The sequence below is a fragment of the Alosa pseudoharengus genome, unplaced genomic scaffold (assembly GCF_046254945.1).
Source record: "Alosa pseudoharengus isolate Yale_2024_CS ecotype anadromous, Long Island Sound unplaced genomic scaffold, YU_APseudo_1.1 YU_APseudo_1.1_scf_3, whole genome shotgun sequence".
Lineage (NCBI taxonomy): Eukaryota > Metazoa > Chordata > Actinopteri > Clupeiformes > Clupeidae > Alosa > Alosa pseudoharengus.
Genome location: NW_027468718.1, coordinates 34,706,326 through 34,726,271, shown reverse-complemented (window position 1 = coordinate 34,726,271; position 19,946 = coordinate 34,706,326). Strand labels below are relative to the sequence as shown.

The 19,946-nt window shown below is 41.9% G+C and overlaps 3 protein-coding genes across 3 annotated transcripts in view; 2 read left to right on the top strand and 1 right to left on the bottom strand.

The window, feature by feature from the left end:
- Positions 1–3,756, bottom strand: part of mettl8 (methyltransferase 8, methylcytidine) — a 17,760-nt gene extending 14,004 nt beyond the window's left edge. The window contains exons 1-3 of the mRNA XM_076264138.1: positions 3,682–3,756; positions 1,752–1,929; positions 759–850 (exon numbers count right to left, since the gene is read on the bottom strand). Of these exons, the coding sequence (XP_076120253.1) occupies positions 759–850; positions 1,752–1,906 (247 nt within the window). The 5' untranslated portion in view covers positions 1,907–1,929; positions 3,682–3,756. The remainder of the gene's footprint in view (positions 1–758; positions 851–1,751; positions 1,930–3,681) is intronic.
- Positions 3,109–16,575, top strand: dcaf17 (ddb1 and cul4 associated factor 17). The gene is made up of 14 exons (XM_076264137.1): positions 3,109–3,925; positions 4,035–4,138; positions 4,471–4,561; positions 4,682–4,818; positions 6,219–6,297; positions 6,762–6,851; positions 7,049–7,156; positions 7,467–7,572; positions 8,628–8,767; positions 10,511–10,620; positions 12,114–12,201; positions 13,149–13,232; positions 14,072–14,227; positions 16,384–16,575. Exons 1-14 carry the CDS (start codon positions 3,758–3,760, stop codon positions 16,498–16,500), a joined length of 1,578 nt encoding a protein of 525 aa, XP_076120252.1. The 5' UTR covers positions 3,109–3,757; the 3' UTR covers positions 16,501–16,575.
- A 54-nt stretch (positions 16,576–16,629) lies between these two features.
- On the top strand, positions 16,630–19,737 carry cybrd1 (cytochrome b reductase 1). Its single transcript, XM_076264139.1, has 4 exons — positions 16,630–17,247; positions 17,612–17,820; positions 18,140–18,294; positions 19,093–19,737. Exons 1-4 carry the CDS (start codon positions 17,052–17,054, stop codon positions 19,403–19,405), a joined length of 873 nt encoding a protein of 290 aa, XP_076120254.1. The 5' UTR covers positions 16,630–17,051; the 3' UTR covers positions 19,406–19,737.
- The last annotated feature ends 209 nt before the right edge of the window (positions 19,738–19,946 follow it).

The following is a 19,946-nucleotide window of genomic DNA, read 5'->3' as shown; positions in this document are numbered from 1 at the left end:
CCGACTGACTTCATTATGATGCACATATCGGATGACACACACACACACACACACACACACACACACACACACACACACACACACACACACACACACACACACACACACACACACACACACACACACAGGGATAAAATATGTTTATTTGTACACTGATATAAAATGCTTTTCAAAATGATCATGTTCGCAAAATGCCAAAAGCTTTAGTAACCCATATTTTTTTCCTTTTTTATTTACACCATAAGGACCCACAGGGAAGCAGGTGTCTGTGTTGTGTTGTACGTGTTGCCTGTGCCCTAAACATATCCCTGCAAGGTTTCTCCATTTCTCCCAATTTCCCTATTTGCCTGTCATTGTTATGCAGATGGTATTCAACCGTACCTGTCTTTCCTTCCTGATGACCATTTCTGCATGCCTCAGGGATTGGATAAAAGATCGGCACATGCAGTTCAATCTCTCCAAAACTGTGTGAAGTTTCTGGTATTCCCAGCTAATACAACTATGCTGCAACAGATCAGCACACAGATTAGCTCATCTTCACTGACCCTTGCTAAAACGGCACTTGGGTGTCACAGTTGATGACCGACTAAATTCCTCTGAGCATATAGCCCCAGGCACCAAGACATGTCAGTTTACCCTATACAATATTTGGAAAATCAAAGGTTATCTAATATGCCAGTCGGCCCTCTCCTTATCTGAATCTCAGACCAAGTCCTGGTCACGGGGTGCCTGCGGTGTAGACGTTGTCCTCGCTTTACCTCGGTCCTCTTGTGGAATCCGCTCCGAGGAGTTTAGCGCCACCCTCCGTCTGGCGTCCTCCCTCTCTTCTGCCGACCACTGGACGTGGTCCCTGAGGTGTTAGGGACACAACAGATGCACTGGTCAGACACTCAACAGACCGCCATGGACACTTTCAACACATCAACCCAAACAAACAAACATCCTGGGCTTGGCTGACTTTCCCCTTCTGAGACTGTTCCAGAATGATGATGACAATCTGAGACGGACTGGTAATGTATAGAGAAGTGTGATTGCAAATGGAATGTGCAGATGGAATGTAAACGGAGAGATGGCGTTGGCACAAAGGAGCGCTGAAACGATGGAACTGTGCCTGAGTTCCACTGACTGGCACAGTTGGGCAGCGAAGAAAATAACCTCCTGTGATATAAGGCTTTGCAGAGTGCCCACTAATGAAAGTAATGATCAAACAACATCTACAGCAATTTGGAGTCTCTCTGTGATTTGGAAAGATTAAAACACAGGAGCAATCCCAGCTACGGTACAACGTCAAATCAATGTACCAACTCCAAAACAGCTTTATGCACATCTGACCTCCTTCTGTGTGTTTTTTCTACAGTAATCAGTAATGGATGAAGCAGAGTGTATTATAGACACACCACACCTAAACCACACTGCCTCCTCAGCTTCCCCCAGGACCCTCAAATAACACGCTAAAAACAGGAAAGACACAGGAAAGACTCTCTCTCTCTCTCTCTCTCTCTCTCTCTCTCTCTCTCTCTCTCTCTCTCACACACACACACACACACACTCTCTCTCTCACTTACACACACACACACACATGCTCACACACTTGCAGAAGCATGCACACACAAACACACACACACACACACACACACACACACACACACACACACACACACACACACACACACACACACACACACACACACACATAACTACTCTCTGGGGAGTTTGTGATTATGGAACAGTGTGTTGTTGCCATGACGTACCACATGTTGTGTTGGAAGACACAGTCAGGGTTGGTGAGCACTCTGCCCCCTAGGGGCACGGGGGGCCTTTCGTCTGAGCTCTTCAGCCTGCGAGGAGATCGGCAGTATCCCCCCCGGGCCAACGCGGCCAGGGGAACCCGGCACAGACACCGCATCCTTACCACCACACGGGAGTCCACTGAGTGAGGAAGAAACACTCAGGGTATCAGGGGAGTAGGGTATCTTTAGCCTGCTCCTGCTGTCCATACTAGGCTATATATCTGTTGCTCTGAAAAGGTTTGCCACTGTAATATGCAGTCAGTAGTTATATAAAATATATATGTTTAATATAATTATATAAATATGTAAACAGAAAATTACATACTTTCCCAACATGCCCAACTTTCACACAGGTAAATGCATTAAATATGAGCAGCTAGGACTATGGCTTTTGTCCAAAAATATCACATATTTAAGATATCAAGTATGATGCGCATTTGAAAGATAATATGCTTTGGTGTGTTGTTATTATGACCGCCGCGCAGCGATTTTTTTTTTTTTCTTTTTCGCATGCCCAAATTTCCGTCAATGAGTCCCGGGACACTGAAAGACCGGGGTACACGAAACTTGGTGGGCATGTAACCCCACATGGATAGCATGGAACCATCGTTTTTCGTTTTGATCTGTAGCCCCCCCGCTGGACTGGACCCCCCGAAAGGAGGGTAGGGCAGACACAGTTCTCTGTGAATATCTTGAGAACTGTAGGGCCTAGGATGACCATTTTTTTCCGTATGTTTGCCTCCAGGGGTCATGTTAACCCATTTCATGTGCACACATGTGCACAAACAGATACACACACACACACACATACATTCACAGTAATACGTATGACACATACTCACACAGTAGACATATGTACGCTTGCATGCACAGGCACATACGCAGGCACACACACACACACACACACTCACACACACCCACACACATAACATAAACATAACACAAACAATCAAGAATTTCTCAGAATTATGAACAGGCAAGATGGAGGTGGGGTTGTATAAAATTAATTTTACATGTGAAATCTATGAACTAATCATGTTTTGGTACTTGTTGTCTAGCAGATACCAGTGAGAATTGAGTGTGGATAATGCAATTTAGTGAGACAGTTAGAATCATATAGGCCTTTCAGCGTGATTTCTTTTTGTGGAAAAAATGTGCTGGACTGGGCGGCGGTCATATTTTGTACCGCTCTGCGGTACATCTAGTTTTGTTGTCAACAGTGGATCTACCCCCTGTTGAACCATCCCTCATGGGATATTTTCCACATAAATACATTTTCCCTCCAATCCACTAGGCGGAGAAAAGCACAAGCCATGGTGGGTGCACATGCTGCCCGCAATCAAAATAAATAGAAGCGGCAACAGGAGCAGCATGAATCAATGCTGCGCACCGAAGTTGCAGGGATATGCATCATTCCAGTCTATCGCCAAAGCAGGGGAACATGAATTTTAGTTTTTGTCTTCGCTGAGACTGAATGAAAAGTCGCAACAAGTTTGTCTGTGTGTAAGACTGGTAAATTTATCTTCTACCTAGTCAGCTGGCCAAAACAGATAACGTTAGCTAGTCACTGCAGACTAGCAACTTCATTAGTTTTCACGTTTCAAGCAATATTGCTTCTTTTTTCAGAAATGTATGTTGCTTGGATTAGGCCTAACACAACCAATGCGTTACAATAGCTAACTTAAAAGACGCCTGTTAATGCAACCCTGTGAATGAGACTCAAGAGAAGGGAAACTTGGACAGATCAGCTAATTGTAGTTAGCTTGCAAATGACCAGGTAACGTTGTTACACACCGGTAAAGTGTGCAACACTAACGTTACAACTTCTGCCACTGGAACAAACCTGACAAATTAAACTATTCGTTTCTTTTCGAAGAACCTGTATACCTACCTTGCAGTCACTAGCTTGTATAAGGGAAGGTTATTGTCCAGCGTGTATCGAAGCTAACGTTAGGTCACATGCCTCCATGAGTTCAAAACAAACCCCCTCCCAACAGCGCCCTCTAGCGAGAGAACAGAGGTCTGGTAAAAATGCCTGCCTTCATATGGACTTCAGGTCAAGGGGTTACTACTCTAAAGATGCTGGTTGTCTGCTCCGACGAAACCTTACTCTCCTCCGGGAAATTTTACTAAATGTAATAGTAAACCCACACGTTATAAATTTTAAAAATTGTTGTTGGTAGTCGTCTGCCTTTTCCTTGTCATCAGTGTTCTTTAAGTATCTTGTCATCTCTACCTCTGTAGAATGATGTTGTCTTTAAGGAGGTCTGGACAAAAATTTCAAAGTCCCCCATCTCCTATGAGTCTGGAAGATTATATTTTGAGAATTACAGATGCTGTTATACCAGGTAAATATCAGTTCTTTCTTTTCTATCACTTTGCATGTATTTATTTTGTCTTGTTATCCTCAGTCATACATGTAATACATCACGACACAATAAATTAAAATCTCATAACACATAAAGTTTATTTACTATGTCAGTATGCAAGGACTCTCATTAGTTAGTAACAAGGCAAGTTACTGTGTTACAGTACAGTGAAAATATTTTTATAAGAAATTTTCGAAAATTGGCAATGTTTATAATCAATGTTCTGAAAGGGGATCTAAATGTGCAGTGATGGTGGATTGTATTGTGTTGTGTTGAAGCAGTTCTTAATGAGAGTTATTCTCATTTTGTAGCCAGCAGGCCAAACCAAGACTACTGTATGAACTACCAAAATGCAGCAAGGCAGAAAAGATTGAAGATGCCCTATTTCTCCAATCACCTCTGGTAAATTCATTTCAATTTTGCAATACACCCTTAGAATATATACACCCACACATCCAGACATAGTTGGTATAGTGGATTTCTAACTGTGATGGTGCTCTTTCATTGTGGTGTCTGTGACAGGGGAGTATGTTACCGTCGCCGTCAGACCAGCAGTCCAGTCTCCTGGTTGTCACGGGCAACAGCTGGTTGTGCCGCATCTCTTCGAACACGGGAGAGGTGCTGCAGAGGGTCTACCTCTCACCCCAGCACAAGTTCAGGCCAGTTGCGCTCTAATGTGTCTTAGAGCCCGTTAACATCTTGTTTTTAAAACTGTGTCCTGGGTGATCCGATCACAAGTTGTCAGTTCTAAATACAAGTGTAAACAATAACCAAAACACATTGAGATCCAGTCACTCAAACCACTTACCGAGGTGATCTGACCACATCTGATCTGTGCGTTTAACCACATAGTGTTAACACTAATGCATTCTGATGCGTCTCAGACAATGGAAGTTCTAATGAATGTGACATTGGTAGAATCTAAACACAAGTGGTGCCCCTGGCTGTACACCTTGAATACAGGTGTAAGCAGCGATACGTCTTGGACGCTGACCACTTATGATTGGATTACCCAAGGTGCATTCTAAAAGCAAATGTAAACAGGCCCTAAAGTATTCCTAGAATGTAGATTAGTGACAAGCCTGGCCTAAACCTTCTAATAGAAAAACCTTATGGCCAAGGCTCAACATTAATGGTTGCCCTTGGCTGCCAAATTGTTACAAGTGGCAACCAGATTTGGTTGGCTTCGCCAAGCTGGCAACCACTTTCACCACTTTTAAAAAGGTTAAGCCCTGCCGTTGGCTTTGTTTTGTAGGTAGAATGAAGTTGCTCTATTAGTAGGTTTCCTTAGCCAGGTCAACTTAGCTAGGCTTGTCACCACTGGCCTATGTTCTTTGTGTGATTACTGATTAGAAAAACTTTCTGTGAATAATGTGGTGTTAATGACACAGTACAGTATTACATAAATATACTCAAGTACATATACTAATGACACAGTACAGTTTTAAATAACGATACTCAAGTACATATACTAATGACACAGTACAGTTTTAAATAAAGATACTCAAGTACATATACTAATGACACAGTACAGTTTTCAATAAAGATACTCAAGTACATATACTAATGACACAGTACAGTTTTACATAAAGATACTCAAGTACATATACTAATGACACAGTACAGTTTTACATAAAGATACTCAAGTACATATACTCCGGAAGAGGAGAGTAAAAGTATTGCAACAGGAGCCGAGTCAAGTCATATAACACGCAACAGAGAGACAACTGAGACAAAAGTGGGAGCTGGAGCGCTACAGGTATCCCTTGTATCCTCTGGTGCTCTTGGATGGGTTAAAAGTTCATAAATCAGTTTGGAAAAAGATTCCAGGTCCAGGCACTCAGTAGGATGCAAAACATTTATTATTTAGGGCTAATCCATTAAAACACCAACGCGTGTCGGCTCACCAGCCCTTATCAGGGAGAGAAACAGCTGACTTGGTTGAATTCCTCCATCCAACCGTAATTCTAACTGGTAGAAACACAAGGACAGGAACTACTTATAAATGTAAAAATTTCAGTATCTATTGTAATGGTGATGCCCACTTATGTATCCACAGGTACCTCAACTGGGATGACTCACAGGAGACTATTTATGCCAAGTCTATTCAGAAGAAGCTCTCACCTTTGGCCCGACAGGTACACTGCAGTGGTTAGAGTAAATTAAATTCTTGCAAGAGTAGTGTTTCAGCTCCATTCCATTGTATTCTACTTTACATTTATATTTTGCTTCATTTAACACTTTTACACTGACACTTTGATCCAAAGTGACGTAAAAGAATATAACACACACAAGCATGTTTCCTCAGTGTGTGTTGCCTGGGTGTTCAAGTCATCTTTACCTTAGTTGTTGTTGTTAGCATCTTGCTGTTCTACCTGAGCTGCAAGAACCCATTCTCTCTGTAAAAAAAAAAAGATTAGCACAGTCAACATGCTGTAACTGTGTCAAATGATCAACTTACCTTCTTGCTTTAATAGAATGAAGATATCTGAACATGTAATGTCACGCTTACGTGTGTGTTCTGTCACACTGTACGTATTAGCTACAGTTTACACAATGTCACTAGGGTTTGGTAATATAATGCGCTGTATTACACTGACAGGCTGGACTCGACGATAGCACTCTGATGTTTCTGGCCGTCTTCCGGGTGTTTCCGCTAAAGCTGGTCGGTGTTCTGGAGATCAACAAACGTGTACGCTTACAAATCTTTAGATTTTATTTTCCTCTTTTCACTCTTGTTTTCTTGTTTATTATTTTTAACTATGATTTTGTTCACTGTCAGACAAGATTTAATATGAAACCTAAAACTTTGTTTGGTGTGTGTATATGCGTGCATGTGTGTGTGTGTGTGTGTGTGTGGTGTGTGTGTGTGTGTGTGTTTCTGTCCAGGTGTTTGGGAGCACTGTAGCAGATGTGGTTCTGTCTCAGGGAGTGCTGGCGGTGTCCCACACCACCAAGTGTGTGAGGCTGTACAGCTTGGAGAGGATTGTTGACATGGTAACCTGCGCATCCCTCACTGAGCACACACTGCACTACATTAGGGCATCCACACATGATAAACAACACCTGTATGGATGAGCTTGGGTGCGATATTGCTGATATTTTAGATTGAAAAAATTTGAATGAAGGATTTGAAAATGAAAGTTTGCTCACCATGTCTATAGAGAATTTTTCGTCTTTAATGTAAAGACGGGGAAAGTATTGAACTGACCAAATGGATATACTGTGTTACTCATAAGTTGATGATATTTATTCTTGTCATGATATTAACTTATTATGTGAATGTGTTTTTTAAACGTGTCTGTAGTTCAGGACAAAGGAGCTGGTTATTGGAGAACATTGTGACCTGGGTGGTACTCAAGGGATTGTGGGAGAACCGCCACTTGGCATTCCTGTGAACATTCACATCACGGGTAGGTCAGGGAGAACACATACAGAAATCCCTCAAGCACATGCACACACACAAATACATACAGAAATCCCTCAAGCACATGCACACACAAATACATACCGAAATCCCTCAAAAACACACACACACACACACACACATAAATCCCTCAAACACACACACACACATGCGCACATTTGAATTCTTTATTTAAATTCACCAATCACATTTCTTACAAAAAGGATTCAAATATTTTCAGAGATGACAGCGTTGACACTCATAGGCACATAAAACAACATCAACGCCACCCAGCAAGACTGCCTATCACAGCTGATATGGAGCTAGATACACTCACTCACTCACTCACACACTGTGTACGGTATTCTTGTGTGAATTGTGTGGTCCGTTGTGTATTCTGCCCTGTGTGAACTGTGGGTTTGGTAGTGTGTTCTGTCGTGTTTTCTGATGTGTGTGTGAAGCATGTGTTCTGTCGTGTTTTCTGATGTGTGTGTGAAGCGTGTGTTCTGTCGTGTTTTCTGATGTGTGTGTGAAGCATGTGTTCTGTCGTGTTTTCTGATGTGTGTGTGAAGCATGTGTTCTGTCGTGTTTTCTGATGTGTGTGAAGCGTGTGTTCTGTCTTATTTTCTGATGTATGTGTGAAGCGTGTGTTCTGTCTTATTTTCTGATGTGTGTGTGAAGCGTGTGTTCTGTCGTTTTCTGATGTGTGTGTGAAGCGTGTGTTCTGTCGTGTTTTCTGATGTGTGTGTGAAGCATGTGTTCTGTCGTGTTTTCTGATGTGTGTGTGAAGCGTGTGTTCTGTCTTATTTTCTGATGTATGTGTAAGGCGTGTGTTCTGTCTTATTTTCTGATGTGTGTGTGAAGCGTGTGTTCTGTCGTTTTCTGATGTGTGTGTGAAGCGTGTGTTCTGTCGTGTTTTCTGATGTGTGTGTGAAGCGTGTGTTCTGTCGTTTTCTGATGTGTGTGTGAAGCGTGTGTTCTGTCGTGTTTTCTGGTGTGTGTGTGAAGCGTGTTCTGTCGTATGTCCTGACGTGTGTGAACCGTGTGTTGTGGCCTTGGCAGAGGCTCCCCCGGTGCTGTTTGAGGTGACGTACCACGAGGGGATCCAGATCGGGGGGATCCCGTTCCACTTCATCTACACCCCCAGCCACAAGAAACACAGAGGCACACACCACGTCTGCTCCCTCAAGGACGGCACTCTGGTAAATATATCATCGGGGGTGGGGGGAGTACAAGTGCTCAGGTTCATGACAAGCCTGGTTACGTTACTTTTACAGTTATAGTTTATAGAGTAACTTTAAGAAGGTGGTGGTTGAGTTACACTCTTAAACACCTTTGATTAGTGCCTAAAACCCCTCTTAGCTATTGTAGAATCAGTGTAACCTACGGACTCGAGTGGCTTATTGCTTTTCTAAAACTGTTACTATAAATACCTGGCAAAGTTTCATAAAGTAAAGACACAGCAACTAGAAATATAACGAGTTATTCCTAGATAATCATTCTTCCGCCAAGAAATATATTTCCTCTATCTGAATGGTTGCCAAGCAACATCGAGACGCAGCTACTATCAAGTTATGGTAGTACAGTAATATAGAACAAAATGCGGTCAAGGTGTATGTTTATGCTGGATTTTACAACGGCATTGAACGTGATTCAACCAATCACAATCAAGGACCGGAACTATCAGTTTTAGGATAGTGGTTAAGGAGCTGGGCTAGCATGCAGTAGCCTGAAAAGTTGTGGGTTAAATTCCCAGCTTCCACCGTTGTACCCTTGAGCAAGGCACTTAACCCCAAGTTGCTCTGGGGACAATGGTCCTTGTAATATAGTCGACAAGTGTAAGTCGCTTTGGATAAATGTAGAAGCCGTAGGGCTATTCTCTAAGGAGGTTTACCACTTACTAAGTTAACCCAGGATTATCACTAAAACACATACTACGAACACCTCCTTGGTCCTGTGTGCAAGGCCAGTAAAGAGGAAAAAAACTGCTGTGTGTGTGTGTGTGTGTGTGTGTGTGTTTGTGTGTGTGTGTGTGTGTGTGTGTGTGTGTGTGTGATGAATAACCCCTCATGAGGGTTTCCAATTACATTCACTCTTTTTTTCTCTATTAACAGTAATAATGATTGAAGTTAGAGCTTGCACTCGGTGTCACTACACCTGTTGAAATTTTGAGTAAAACCTGTTTAAAATGAACTGTAACCATCAACATGTCGTCTTCAGGGTTAATTGGATAGTGTAGTCTTGGAGACATTTCGACTAGCTTTACAATGCTGAAAGCTTGAAGTGTTTTTTGCCTCTTAAAGTGCTCTTCAGAATGCCATGGTTAGGATTAAGCAGCCGGTTTGAGGCAGGCTACGGCCACAACAAATACTCATGTCACTGTCAGAGCTGCCAGGTGGGTTTGACAGAAGAGAAGGGCCTACTAAAAAAAGATACCCAGTAGATGTTGGTGTGTGTGCCTGTTGGTAAGACTTAATGTATCACAGTTACTCAGAATGGATATGATCTACTATAACTGCAAGTTGATTAAATAGTCCAAATGAATACCACTAATATTAATCTACCACAAGAGATTATGGGTATTTGAAGCAAGCAACTCTGTGAAAATGATTTAGATGTGTACTGGTTGAACCCGATGACTGGTCATTCGCAGTGTCTTGATGCCAGACTACATGTAGCTGCAGACGCATATCATCAAACTGAGCTTAATGCATCTTCACTTTGCCATCTGAAAAGAGACAATGTCTAGTGTTCTGCACCAAGTTTACATTTTGTTTTGACAAATTGCTCAGTTGGTTCAGTTTCTCTCTACAAAGACTAATAGCCTAATACTGGGGAATGGCTTCCGCCCTCCCCCTTTCACTATCCATCTTTAACAGATTGGTTTGTGGGTTTGGTTTCACTTGCATAGACATTGTTGTTTTTCGGTGTGTCTGTCTCCACAGGCTAGAAATGGGATTCAGGACATGAACTGCTGTTCTCTGGAGTCGGACTGGATCCTCTTCCACCCGGACCAGTCTGGCAGAATTATCCACGTCGGCCCAAACACTATCAAGTGAGTCAAGAGGAGCAGCTGCATTTTTGGATCTGAAATAACACGTGTCACAGGAAAGCACCAGGTTCATTATCTGAGAGTTTAAATATGTTAAAGGAACACACCCCAGTTAGATAAGAGGATAACGTATCCTTTTCTTCTTTGTGCATGCAATTACCCAGTCCAACACCATTAGAAAGTGGTTTAGACCAGTTAGCCTATAGCTAGCCTGTAGCCAAAAGTGAGCTAACTGGTCTCACCCACCTCCAGTCATGCTACATTGTGTCAGTGACAGACTGAGTAATTGCACGCACAAAGAAGAGAAATGTTTGTGTCCTCTTATAACTCTGGGGTAGATGGCAAATAAGCTTGAACTTATCAAATGGGCCTGAAAAGAGGGAGCCCATTACTCCAGCGTTATCAGCCTTGCGCTGGCTCCCAGTGCGTTACAGGATCCAGTGTAAAGTGGCACTGCTTGTTTTGAAAGCCCTTAAAGCTGCAGTTGGCAAGCTGCAGAAGTCCCCTCCATCTGTCAGACTTGTCAACTGCAGCTTTAATGGTCTTGCTCCCACTTATGTGGATGATGTGCCGTGCCCATACAACTGCAGCTTTAAAGGAGAATTCCGGTTTCAACTGGAATCCATGCATTTCCACTGAATTATTTTTGGAATCTGATCCCTTATCATACCTGTTCATTCTTACTCGTCGCTCGACTTATCGTGACTAAATTCAAGATGGCTGCAAACGCTAAACTTCGTGAAGATACTGTCTCTATAAATCATCTTGTAAGTAAACTACCAGTGCTTTTTCAAAGTTCTCAATGTCTCGTTTTTAAATGTCAGGGCCCTCGGAAGTCTACCAATGAAGTGTGGAGATACATTGAGCCTCGTAAATGGTGTAAAACAGTGATTTATTTGCATGGCTAGCCCGATGCTGAAGCACCACCATTGAAAAAGCTGTTGGTAGCATTGGCTAACTAGCGCCAGATTTTGGAGTGCAGGGGACAAGCCGAGATGGGCTATGAGACATACGTTCACACTCGGTATCATGTTTCAACACACTTTAGGTCAATATCACACCGGAATTCTCCTTTAATGGTCTTGCTCCCACTTATGTTGATGATGTGCCGTGCCCATACATCCCAATCACTTTTGATTGTCCTGCTAAAAATGAGAAAATGTATTTGCTGATGTTGGAACGTTAGGACTTTGGAATGATGTCCCAGGTGACCTCAGACATGTCTCAGCCATAACTGCTTTTTCCGTCTGGCATGCGGCAACCGCTGATCCTGAAGCTGGGGGTGGAGGACCGTTTTATTGTTATGTCATTGGATACAAATACTGAATACTGCCCTGTGTGTGTGTGTCTGTGTGTTTCTCTTTCTCTTTTATTGTAAAGCACTTTGCTTTTAAATGTGCTAAATATGATAAATGAAATGGACTTACTTACTTGCCATTTAATTTGAAATGTGTGTTTATGTGTTTGTGACTTTGTTTACTTGTTTGATTCACCAGTGTTCTGAAAATGCTTACTGTATGGGGAGGTGACAGCCAGTCTGAGATCACTAAAGATTTCTCTATCATTGCCCAGAGAGACCAACATGTAAGTGTGTGTATGTAATATGTATGTACGTTCACAGGTAGGTCTGGCGTAACCAACAGTGAAGGGTGTCATTTGATTTTAAATGTTGCTGTGATGTTTGTGTCAGTCTCTCTCTCTCTCTCTCTCTATTTCTTTCTGTCTCTCTCTCGCTCTCTCTTTCTCTAATGTGCTAGTAAGATGTACGACACATTGTGGACTTGTTTGGGCCTGTCTCGTTTGTGGCTTTCCCCCCATTACTTAAGTTTAGAGTACTGTACTTTAGAAGTCAGACATTCATCAAACTGATTAGGTCTTTCTGTTTGCACCTGGCATTAAAACGTCACCTTCATGTTACATGTGTATCTGAAAGACAAGCGTAAAAAGCACCTGAAAAGATTAACTGAGTCATTTGTTATTGTGAATATCCGATCTAGTTGTCTTTATGCTGTGAGCTTTATGTGCATAGTAAATTAAAGTACGTCATGCAATGGCTGCAAGCATGTCTGAAACTCATGTTGATTTTTTAGTTTGTTTTCAATGTTAAAAATAAAATGGAATTGCTCTATAGATGTGATAAAGTACACTAACAGAAATACAATTTAAAATAGAGAGTGTGTTTTGTTTATAAATACAATGTATATATCTGTCTATATATCTATAGTATTTATGTATTTTTTGTATGTATAGCATTGTTGTAAATGAGGACAAGAGTGGCAATGGGCAAAACAACAATGCAAGCGTAAGGGCACTGTGATTAGATAATGATTGCATCATTGTGATTGGTTCATGGTGATGGAGTGTTAATACCAAGGGTAAACGAGATCACTTGAGGTCCTTTGTTTTGCATATTACACAAACTTTACACTCCTATAAAGATAAACAGAAGATTGGTTGGTGTTTGTTTATTGTTTTTATCCTCATATAAATCCTTCCAGTTTAAGTTGTGTGGTTTTGTTTGTGTTGTGCAGGAGGCCTCCCAGGTCACGGTGACCTCCTCTGGCCGGACAGTGAAGAGGAGGGTGCACCAGCTGGACGATGACCCCGAGCACGAGGTGTGAGCAAGATGATTGGGCGTTACTGTTGTTACGTGCCTGTGCACGTCTCACTTTGGGCATTCCAACTGTAATACTCAACTGAGTCACCATTTGATTTGTCAACATTTTAAAGGAGGGTTATTTTACTTTAACCTTAAGCCGGAATGTTGGAAATTAAACGTTCTAATTGAACATGGAATTTTAGAATCTTACATTACAGTTGCGGAACAGAATCTTCAGTTAAAATGTTCTAAACTCCCCTGCTGAAGAGTTAAAATGACCTAGAAATAGCACCAGAATATGAAGGAAGAACCGTTATGACGTGCTGTCACAAACGCCTGTGTTGCCCAGATATCCTCTGAAGTGTGGCTGCTGTATTCAGTACAATGCAAGTATGCCATGTGGCTGTTTTCAAGACAAGTCGAAGCCTACAGAATACATTTGGCTCCTTTAAAGTAGCAATCCTCGATTATAATCCAGGGCACTTTTTGTGAAATTCAGCTTCAAGTGGTCCTCGTGGTCCTCTAGCAGTCCGGTGTGTGGATACACTCAAGTTTTATTTGAACAAGAATTAAATAAGTAAATAAATGGTGTGAATAAAGACCTGCTGTGTAACTGGGGAACAAAGTGACTTGAACCAAGCATTACACCAGCCAATCATCAATGTTGCTTCCCGAGCAACGGAAGAGCAAGGTATATTTAATTGGTGTTCAAGTTCAAATCAGCAAGCTTTCACCAGGACCTGAGGGCTCTCATCTTTAAAGACCAACTCCTTTAAGTAAACATATTATTTAGCCATCTGTGATATTGCCTGACAGGTGTATTTTACATCTCCTCTTCACCTGTTTCTGTGCCAGACATTTAGAATGGTGGAGTATGAGGATGAGCTGGACCTCCTCACAGTGGTGGTCACACGGAGAGAGGAGGCAGGTGGGGAGGCGGCTGTTTGTCTCCATGACAACAACAACGGGGCAATGATGAAGAGAATTCTACTTCGAGAATCATGGGATGAGGTAGGTTCAGTGGCAAATGAAATCAGTGATGAGTAGAGGCGACGTGATGAGGGTCATTCCACGAAATCGGTGCCTTTTCATCTTTAAAAATTTGAAAAATATAATTGTTTCAAACTGATTTTTTTCAACGCACATTAAGACATCTTGATATGACAAGACATTGTGTTGGGCCATCTCAAGCTATGCCATTTATTATTTGCCATTTACTTATTGCTCTGGGATAGTAACAGGACTGACGATTTCATGCTCATTTTTAGCTAACAGGTCATGGTCAGAAAGGCACATGGTATGTAACCTGAAAGATTATTACTTCTAGATATTGGTAATATCAGTATTAAAAATAATTGTTTATATGTGCACTTTAAAAAAAAATGGTAACAGAACTGATGTTGTATGCCGACCTCTCTCTCACAACCCTGATAAAACATGAAAAATAGGACATTTAAGAAGAGAGAAACTTAGCCTTGCTTACACGGTGGAATCCACTTCCTCTAAATCAGTGTTTACGGGTGGGTCGCAGGAGATTTTATTTGGGTCGTCAGCACAAGTTATGTTGTCTAATAGGCATAACTTATACCATTTAGCCAGGAAAGCTATCCGTTTTTTATTAGGATATAGTTTGTTTACCACAGTCACGTCCCTCTGTGCAATTTTGCATTTAGAATAGCTCTGAAACGGGGGGGGGTGTAACGCGTCGCAGAGGGGACAGCGTGGATATCTCACTCGCAAAATGAAACATTTCTGTGGGGCGCCTGCTATGGACCTCGCAGTTGCAAAATGCAAGGGACATGAATCAGCCTATTTGCACGAACATTAACGGACTCCAGCTCTTCAACTTGACCGATTAAAATCTAGTCAACTAAAGCAGACATCCGTATACCGGACATGGCTATTCAATTTGCGTCATAGGCTGTAGATACACTGTAGTTTCAATTGTAGATGCACTCTTTAAAGTTAATAGCAACCTCCTCACATTCCTTATTATTTCGGTCAACATTTACGCTCAACAGTGCATTATATTAGCCTATTAAATTGACATTTTAAACACTTTCCTCTCGTTTTCCACCTCGCAAACTCTACTAGGCTACAATAAAGGCGCATTATCTTTTGACTATTGCGCAAAAGCCTCTTGTTCTGATATTTATTAATTTCACATTCTTACAACAAAGCTTGTCACGGCCTTGGTATATGGCCTACAAACGTTTAACTACAGAGGAAAATGCGCATTCAACTTTCCAAAATAAAGAAATCTCCACAGCCTACAACATCTCTCTTTAGAAATATAGGAACCGCTTACTGTGCTGAAGAGTGACGACTGCGTAGCATGCAAGAATACACAATAAAAGTTTGAGAACCTGTGGCCTAAAACATGATTGCATGCAGGTTGCATGTTAGATCTGAAGTGAGATGGGTCGCGGTGGTCTGTCATTTTTAAAAAGTGGGTCCCCAGAAAAAAAAGTATGGGCACTGCTCTAAATGATGTCACTTACTTAAAAATTACATCACTTCGGGTTTGTACCATTATTTTATAGGGGTCTTTTGGTGATGGTAACAGGACTGGAATGAAATTAGGGGACAATGATAAAATGACTTATATTTCAAAGAAAATATATCTATTAATGTCAAAACAATTGCTTAACAATGAGATTACACTTGAGACAATATACAACGGTGAAAATTGTATTGTTTTACCAACATTTTATAAATGAGAAGTCCCATAGCGGGGGACAGGCCAAAATCCTTACCCATAGCATATCATATGTGATTTTAATTATTTAAAACTATATTTTATTGGCTTTAACTTGCTTATATTGATGCATATGATCTATAGTAACATTAAGTTTTTTTTAAATAACACATTTATTTGTTGTTAAAGCAACTTTAGAACTGATTATATGTTAGGGACGCAAAAGGCACCGATTTCACAGAATTATCCACACAATAAAAAAGGGACAGCTGTTTGTCTTGGGATGTTGCTGGTGATTTTCCTTTTATGGTTTGACTGTTGAACTTACATGAAACATGATTCTAAATGTGTCCAGAAGTGGCAATTTCTGGACACAATTCATGTAATCCATATGACCCTTATGATATGGTAACTTGTACTCACAATTTCAAAGCTATTTTAAGTTTACATTTTTCTTCTCTCTTCGTAGACCTACAGCCACCAGCTCATCCTGGACAGAGACACTATTGTTCACATTGAACAGGGGAGGAACAATAACTTCTGTTGTCATGTATACAAAATGACCCCTAAGCGCCTAAATGAATGACAAGTCTTATCAACATCATGTTATTGAATGAGGACCTTTGCTTACAGAAAAATAAACTATGTATTGCTTTTCCTAGATGCTTTATTATATATATATATAAAAAAGAAAAAAACATGAATCTCATCTGCATTCAATAAAAACAAGGACACATTGATTCTATTCGCTTGCAATGAAAACAACCAGTGTACTTTCAGCCCTGCAAGTGTTTACATTGTTTATCTATCAAACCCAGAAAGCCACATCACTGTTCCTGGTATCTTGCAAGAAACGTTACGTGTCTTTAATGGAACAAAAGCATTGCGGATTACATTTTGTGCTACTATTTTGACAGTCATTAGTTTCATAACTGTGCTCTAGCCTATGTGGCAAGTTACAAAACTTTGTGGACTAGAGGGGGCGGTGGAAAAGGTAGACGATCTTCCAGAAACGACAAAAAACGACTGGAGAATGAGCCAACCCCTTGAGTGACCTCTTGAAATTCCGCAGCTAAATTTCCTATCTCACCCTGCTCGCTTCTTCCGACGTCTCACCACAATCGCTGTTTGGCAAAGATGGTGGCGATGGAAAACTTCAAGCAATTCCTTGTCCTCCTCGTCTCAGCGTTGTCCGTCGGATTCGTGTGCATAGTTTTTGTTTTGAGATGGGTATTCCATTTCAAAGAGGGTCTTGCTTGGGACGGTGGATTGGCCGAATTCAATTGGCATCCCTTACTGATCGTGATTGGGTTTATTTTCCTCCAGGGAATCGGTAAGTTTTGTTTCAAAGTTTGCTAGTTTGCCTTGTTATTCTGCGAGTGCCATACACAAAGCTTTGTTCTGTAATTAACGGTTTCCGTTATACGGGGCAACTGAGTTAAACTACATCAGCTGTCAAGTAAAATGGCTGAAATGTCTTATAGATTCGCGGAATTTCAGCCTCCAGTGGATTGGAATGTAGCCGTGTAATGCAACAGTTGCAAGTAAACCCCAGTCAAGTGACGACGTTACGTGCCACATTGTAGCCTGTCGAATCCCACAAGCAGTGACATTTTGGCAAATCACAATTGATAACTTCATATTGGCGTTTAGAACACTTACTCATAGTTTGCTTTTTATACATTCTCAATTTCCAGCCATCATAGTGTACAGACTCCCTTGGACGTGGAGATGCAGCAAACTAATGATGAAGTTTATCCACGCTGGTCTAAACATCCTGGCGTTTATCTTGGCTGTGGTTTCTCTTGTCGCTGTATTCGACTTCCACAACGCCGCGAACATCCCCAACATGTACAGCCTTCACAGCTGGGTGGGGCTAGCGGCAGTCATACTGTACGCACTTCAGGTAAGGTCACGCCGGGTCTCATACTCAAGATATTTGCAAATCTGTGATGACATCTCGACGTTGTACTGAAAAGCTCCATTATTCTCTGAAACTTCACCAAGATGCATACTTGGCATGCAACAGAATGACAGAATATACCCAAATGAAGCAGTAGAGGCTGGGTAAATTGTTTCTAAGGGGTAGCCAGTGGTTCAAGAGGGTATGACACTTCTTGTATTAACAAGCTGGGTGCCTTTTAATGTTTCTTGATCATAGGTTTTCATAAGTGTAACAAGTGTGACATAAAAGCCGTCCTTTAACCTCCCCTTTGACCTGACAGATTGTGCTGGGCCTGGTTGTCTACCTGGTGCCCATCACCCCAGGGTTCGTGCGGGCAGCCCTGATGCCTGTGCATGTCTACGGGGGCCTGTTCATCTTTTCCAGTGTGATCGCCACAGCCCTCATGGGCATCACAGAGAAACTCATCTTTGGCCTGTGAGTTAAGTGGGAGAGAGGAATACTATACCGCTCCATATTTTGGATATTATGCCAGTGCCATCGCCATATTTGTCTGTGCTTATCGTGCGTTCCATTTGTATGAGGGGCTCTTCTTACGAGTAGTAAAATAACTGAAAAACAGTTACACAAAATTACAACGGCATGTCCCCCTAAAGTAGTCTGACGAGAAGCGTTCTCATACAAATCAGAGGACCCCCAGTTCACAGCGAGTTCTGACGACTTCAAAGTTACGTAATTTCACAAAATATGGTTTGTCACAAGCCGTCACCACGTGCAAATGGAATGCACAATTATGTGAGAGGCGGGGGCACTGCTAGAAATGTGGGGCCTATGAAAGAATATAGTCCTGGGGCCCCCAATAATAATGATAATGATGTCTTTCAATGATCCTGGTAGGAAAGCTGCTGTTTTGACACTGAAGAGAAGCAAAGTTCAGCTAATTACTAGAAAATAACTGTAATTTGTTTGTTTGTGGTCCTTATAGTTTTAAATCAATCAGTAGTCTACCCATAGTTTTAGAAGGCAAGCAGTAAGAGAATAAATGTGTCTAATCATCTCAAGGGTAATTCTCAGATGGCAGAAGTGGAACCAGATTGACTGATTATTGTGGGAAAGCAACTTCAACTTCACTAGTGTCAAAGTCTGCCTTCTCTCTGGTCCCAAAGGGATAGAATAGTTTATATAAATGAACATTACATTTCAAACACACATAACAATTCCTCTCTTCTCCTCTCTCCTCTTCTCTTCTCTTCTCTTCTCTGCTGTCCCTCTCAGTAAAGACCCCAAGTATAAGGACTCCCCCCCGGAGGCGGTGTTTGTGAACGTGCTGGGGCTCCTGCTGTCCGTGTTTGGGGGGCTCATCCTGTGGATCGCCACACGCCCCCACTGGAAGCGGCCCGCAGAGAGCCAGCTGCGTCTGGCACACAATGATGACCTCGCCGCCGCGTCCGAGGCAGGTGCCAATGGCGGCGGCGCTGCTGTCACCATGACGACGGGCGCCGGCGGAGACCAGGAGAGCAACGGAGAGCCCCGTAGGAGGAATGGGAAGGGGGAGGAGTCGGCGGCAGGGGGCAGGATTAACATCTGAGCTCAACTGACCAGGGGTCACCGGGGGTCAGATTGCTCCGTTTCTGCATTTCCTGTCTACACAGCTTTGCAGACACGTTGCACACGTATTCTGTTTTAATAATCTCAGCAGCAGGTTGGTCTACATTGATTACTCCAGGTTTATTATTAAGATTACTTCAGGAATATTATGTTGGTATAAAACTCAACACGGCAAAGTTTCTGATCTTTCACTTCAATACAGTGGTTTTTACAAATAGCATTCTCTTTATATTGACCTCTCCAGAATAAGTCCCGCCTCCGTAACATCCGTATCCATCCAACTTCCGGGCGTGGATTGTCTATGGGAAATAACATGGCGTTTCGAAATATCATACCGGTAAAACATCTGTAGGAAGCGAAGTTGAAAAAGCTGGTGGGCAGATTGGCCTACACACTTCTGCCATATAGTTTCCACTGGATTTTTTGATTGTCGGTGCCGTTTAAGTAGTATACTATAGACTATACTACTTAAACGGCACCGAAAATCAAAAAATCCAGTGAAAACTAGATGGCAGAAGTGT